The sequence below is a fragment of the Palaemon carinicauda genome, chromosome 31 (assembly GCF_036898095.1).
Source record: "Palaemon carinicauda isolate YSFRI2023 chromosome 31, ASM3689809v2, whole genome shotgun sequence".
NCBI classification, from domain to species: Eukaryota; Metazoa; Arthropoda; class Malacostraca; order Decapoda; family Palaemonidae; genus Palaemon; species Palaemon carinicauda.
Window position 1 is genome coordinate 40,170,618 of NC_090755.1, and position 1,279 is coordinate 40,171,896.

Genomic DNA, 1,279 nt, shown 5'->3' on the forward strand with positions numbered 1-1,279 from the left:
TCTGATTCGCAGGCCCTCTCGGCTCCAGAATCTTGCAAGCTGATCAGCCGAGCCGCGTAGACGATTCACCCAGCATCTCTCTCTGCCGTGCACCAAGCGAAGGGAGACCGCATTCATCGTTCTCTCTCGCTTCGCTTGTGTTGCTTAGTCTTGCCGCGTGGTACTCTTAGCTGTTTTCTTGTGCTTTTTAGTGTAAAATAGTGCTTTTGACGCCCTTGAAAATGGCTCCTAAACATCCTCTACCCTCTACATCCTCTAGTGAACGCAAGAAGAAGAGAAAAATGATGACAGTGAACGAGAAGGTGAAATTATTGGACATGCTGAAAACAGGCAGTAGGTATTCATCTGTTGCCCGCATTTACGGAGTAAGTGAATCGATATTTCACTACATAAAAAAAAAGATGAAAGGAAAATACGTAAAAACTGCCTTAAAAATTTTCTCCAAGGACACCAAGAGTGTTGTGACTCCTGCGTTATCAATGTGGATATCGGAATGTCAGGAAAAGAAGGTTAGTCTCGATACCAACATGATTCAAGCAAAAGCCAAAAATCTCTATGATAGCCTATTTCCTGAAGGAAAATAGAACGAAGACGACGAAGGTGATGATAACGACGGAGATGATGATCCTGACTAACGAGAAAAACGTGGTTTTGTTGCCAGCATGGGCTTATTCGAGAAATTCAAGATGATGTTTGGCCTTTGCAGCGATCATTTGTATGGGGAGGCTGCCTCGGCAGACCAACAGGCAGCTCTTCGTTACGTCGAGGACGAGTCCTGAAATTCATTAAAGAAGGGGACTATCTCCTAGAGGTGGTGTTAAATATGGATGAGACTGGCCTCGTCTGGAATAGGATGCCATCCCGGACGTTCCTTTACAAGGACGAAGTGAAGAAGCCAGGGTTCAAGGCCCACAAAGATTGCGACACTCTCCTCATGTGCGGGAATGCTGCGGGCTTCATGTTCAAGCCCAGCTTAATTTACAAGTCCGTGAATCCTCGGGCTTTGAAAAACAAAAACAAAATCTTGCGGCCCGTCTACTGGATGAGTAATAAAAAAGCATGGATAACCAAAGCCCTCTCACTCGACTGGTTCGTAAACTGCTTTGTCACACAAGTGAAGTTGTACCTCGCGGATAATGGGCTGCCCTTTGAGGTCCTTCACTTGATGGACTGGGCAGGCGGACATGCGATGGATATGCATTATGACAGGGTCCAAATGGAGTTCCTGCCCCCCCACACACCACTTCCCTCATACAACCAATGAATCAGGGGGTCATTT

The 1,279-nt window shown here is 46.3% G+C and overlaps 1 protein-coding gene across 1 annotated transcript; it reads left to right on the plus strand.

Annotated features, from left to right (window-relative positions):
- Positions 1 to 221: 221 nt before the first annotated feature.
- On the plus strand, positions 222 to 1,264 carry LOC137624690 (tigger transposable element-derived protein 1-like). The gene is made up of 2 exons (XM_068355645.1): positions 222 to 365; positions 707 to 1,264. The coding sequence occupies exons 1-2, from the start codon at positions 222 to 224 to the stop codon at positions 1,262 to 1,264; spliced, it is 702 nt and encodes a 233-aa protein (XP_068211746.1).
- Positions 1,265 to 1,279: the final 15 nt, after the last annotated feature.

What these genes read in the sequence shown, in the direction of transcription:
- LOC137624690 (XM_068355645.1), top strand. Translation starts at nt 222, where the DNA reads ATGGCTCCTAAACATCCTCTACCCTCTACATCCTCTAGTGAACGCAAG. An exon ending in CTGTTGCCCGCATTTACGGA is followed by an intron (nt 366 to 706) that starts GTAAGTGAATCG and finishes TGGCCTTTGCAG; the next exon opens with CGATCATTTGTATGGGGAGG.